The sequence below is a fragment of the Cyprinodon variegatus genome, unplaced genomic scaffold, assembly GCF_000732505.1.
Source record: "Cyprinodon variegatus isolate N-32 unplaced genomic scaffold, C_variegatus-1.0 Scaffold1181, whole genome shotgun sequence".
Classification (NCBI taxonomy): Eukaryota; Metazoa; Chordata; class Actinopteri; order Cyprinodontiformes; family Cyprinodontidae; genus Cyprinodon; species Cyprinodon variegatus.
Genome location: NW_015151634.1, coordinates 219,555 through 221,694, shown reverse-complemented (window position 1 = coordinate 221,694; position 2,140 = coordinate 219,555). Strand labels below are relative to the sequence as shown.

At 40.1% G+C, this 2,140-nt stretch overlaps 1 protein-coding gene across 1 annotated transcript in view; it reads right to left on the bottom strand.

Moving 5' to 3' along the window:
• The window catches only part of LOC107101977 (anoctamin-5-like), a gene marked incomplete at its 3' end in the record, with an annotated part of 33,178 nt that overhangs the window by 5,496 nt on the left and 25,542 nt on the right, over positions 1-2,140 (bottom strand). Inside the window, exon 3 of the mRNA XM_015401080.1 lies at positions 850-957. Coding sequence (XP_015256566.1) covers positions 850-957 — 108 coding nt within the window. The remainder of the gene's footprint in view (positions 1-849; positions 958-2,140) is intronic.

Genomic DNA, 2,140 nt, shown 5'->3' with positions numbered 1-2,140 from the left:
ATATGAAAGTCAGAAAATCGTCTATGAGCCGAACTGTGAAAGATTTCAAAAAGAACTTTAGATTTTAAAATGCAAAAAAATTAGATTTTTAATTTTGTATTTTTTAATTAAACATGTAATGTATAACATGGATGCATAAACAGCTCATTTTATTTCAGTGTTAAATTCTGTTTAAAGCCAGAGATTATAATTAAAAATCTCTCCGGACCTTTACTGGTTGATGATTTTCTTTTTTTCAGATCTGACTGATTTTTTATTAGTGACCCGTTAGCTTTTTATACTCCGTTATAAAACCTGCTTTTCAGTAAACTACCGTTGCCCTTTGTTTTTTAAATGTATTGGCCTAATAGGGACATACAAGCTTCTTGTTAGGGAGGAGATTTAGTGCCATATTATAACAACACTTCAGGCTGTTCCACAGGAAGTGACCTCCTGTTGGCCCTTCCTCCTTCCATGGAAAAAATGAAGTAGGCCAGCAGTTTGGCTCAGAGACTGGGAGTGTGGGCAAAGTGTTAACTGGTGACACACTGCTGAGAAGGCTGGCAGCTCCCTATGAAACAGACAGAATCCTTTCACACTTTTGTATGAAAAAACGACTGATTAAACGACCCTAACCCTCAAAAATAACCAAAAAACAAGATGACAGACAGAATCAAAGAATGCAGGCACACAACTTTAAGGATATCCTGCATGGAGCAGTTCATCCAAGAACAGGAAACTACATCAGCAGCTAACCTTTGTGAAAAGCTCAGCTTTCAGGAGCTCAACTATCTGCCAAGTGGAGTTAAAAGACAAATAAAACAAATACAGATAACTTGTCTGTGCAGTCAGTTTAACTTCAGTTCTTACCTGTTTTTTTTCACAATCTTTATCGTCGACGTATGATAGGATGAAATCTATTCTCCGCACTCCATCTCGGAAGAACACAGAGTCTTTGCTGAGCTTCTGTTTATCGATCTGCCAGGAGATAACACAGAAATGCAAACGCTTAAAACAGAGAAAGAGTTGAAAACCCAAACAAGTCCGGATAAATTCATCACAGAAGATTAGACGGTCAAACAATGCTGCAAGCTAAATGCTAATTATTTCACTCCAAACCCATACAGCATGCTGAAGGAAGACACAGAGGCCTAACATGCTTTCTCCTCTACTTCATTTAATTCTTCTTGCAGAACTTTAAGAGAAAATGCATTTAAGGCAAAAAATATATATAAATAAGTGAAAGCGTGCCCTAAAAGTTATAATTTGAATTTGAAATATCCACCAGATAATGCATTCTCCTTATAAGCCCTGAATTAAATACTGATTTAATTGGTGTTTTTAAACACAAAGCATAAATCAACAAGAATAAAAAAAATCCAAATAGATAAACAGGAATCCTGTGTGAGAGGAAAAGTTCTGCTGTCTGTGGCGTTTCAGCTGTCCAGGAAGCTAAAAATAGTAGCAGGCATTGTTTCATGTTAACCCCACTGCTACAGCTACCTACACCAGTGCACAGAGTACAGAGAGCCCATCTGGCACAGCCGCAGCTCCCACATCCCACTCAGCCCTGGCTGCCTGTTCTATAGCGCAGATGGGAGGTTGTTCAATCCATCAGTTTGATGCTGAAAGGACGGTTGGAGGAAAAGGAAAAGCACTTTACCTCCATGGCCTTCTCCTTTTCTGCTTTAAACCATCAGGAAAAAAAAAACCAACAGAGAGAAACCGCCTCTCAAGAGGGAAAGGTGTCCTGCCCGTCTCCGTCTCACTGCACTGATCTTCGACCTGATCAGATCCGACCAGCCCACCAACCCTCTTCCAAAGACAGCCCCTCATTTGCACAGTCATTCACTAAAGCCCCGGTAAAGAGAACAGGAGGTGGGGTTGGGAGAAATGTTGGAGTGCAGCTGCCAGCTAGCTGATCTAATAGGAGCTCTGCAGCAGGAGAAGGAGGAGAGGAGGCTGATGGTACAAAGTCCTGGATCATAACTGGAAGGAGAGCTTTTCCCCTTCATGTCTGCCTTTATGATAATCCACACATTGACATCTCTAATGTTCTTTGCATGAATGTTCATAATAATTGATAGAACTGCCTTTTTCAAAGTGTTATTTTGATTAGGGATGCATGATATTGGGATTTTGGCCGATATCCGATATGCCG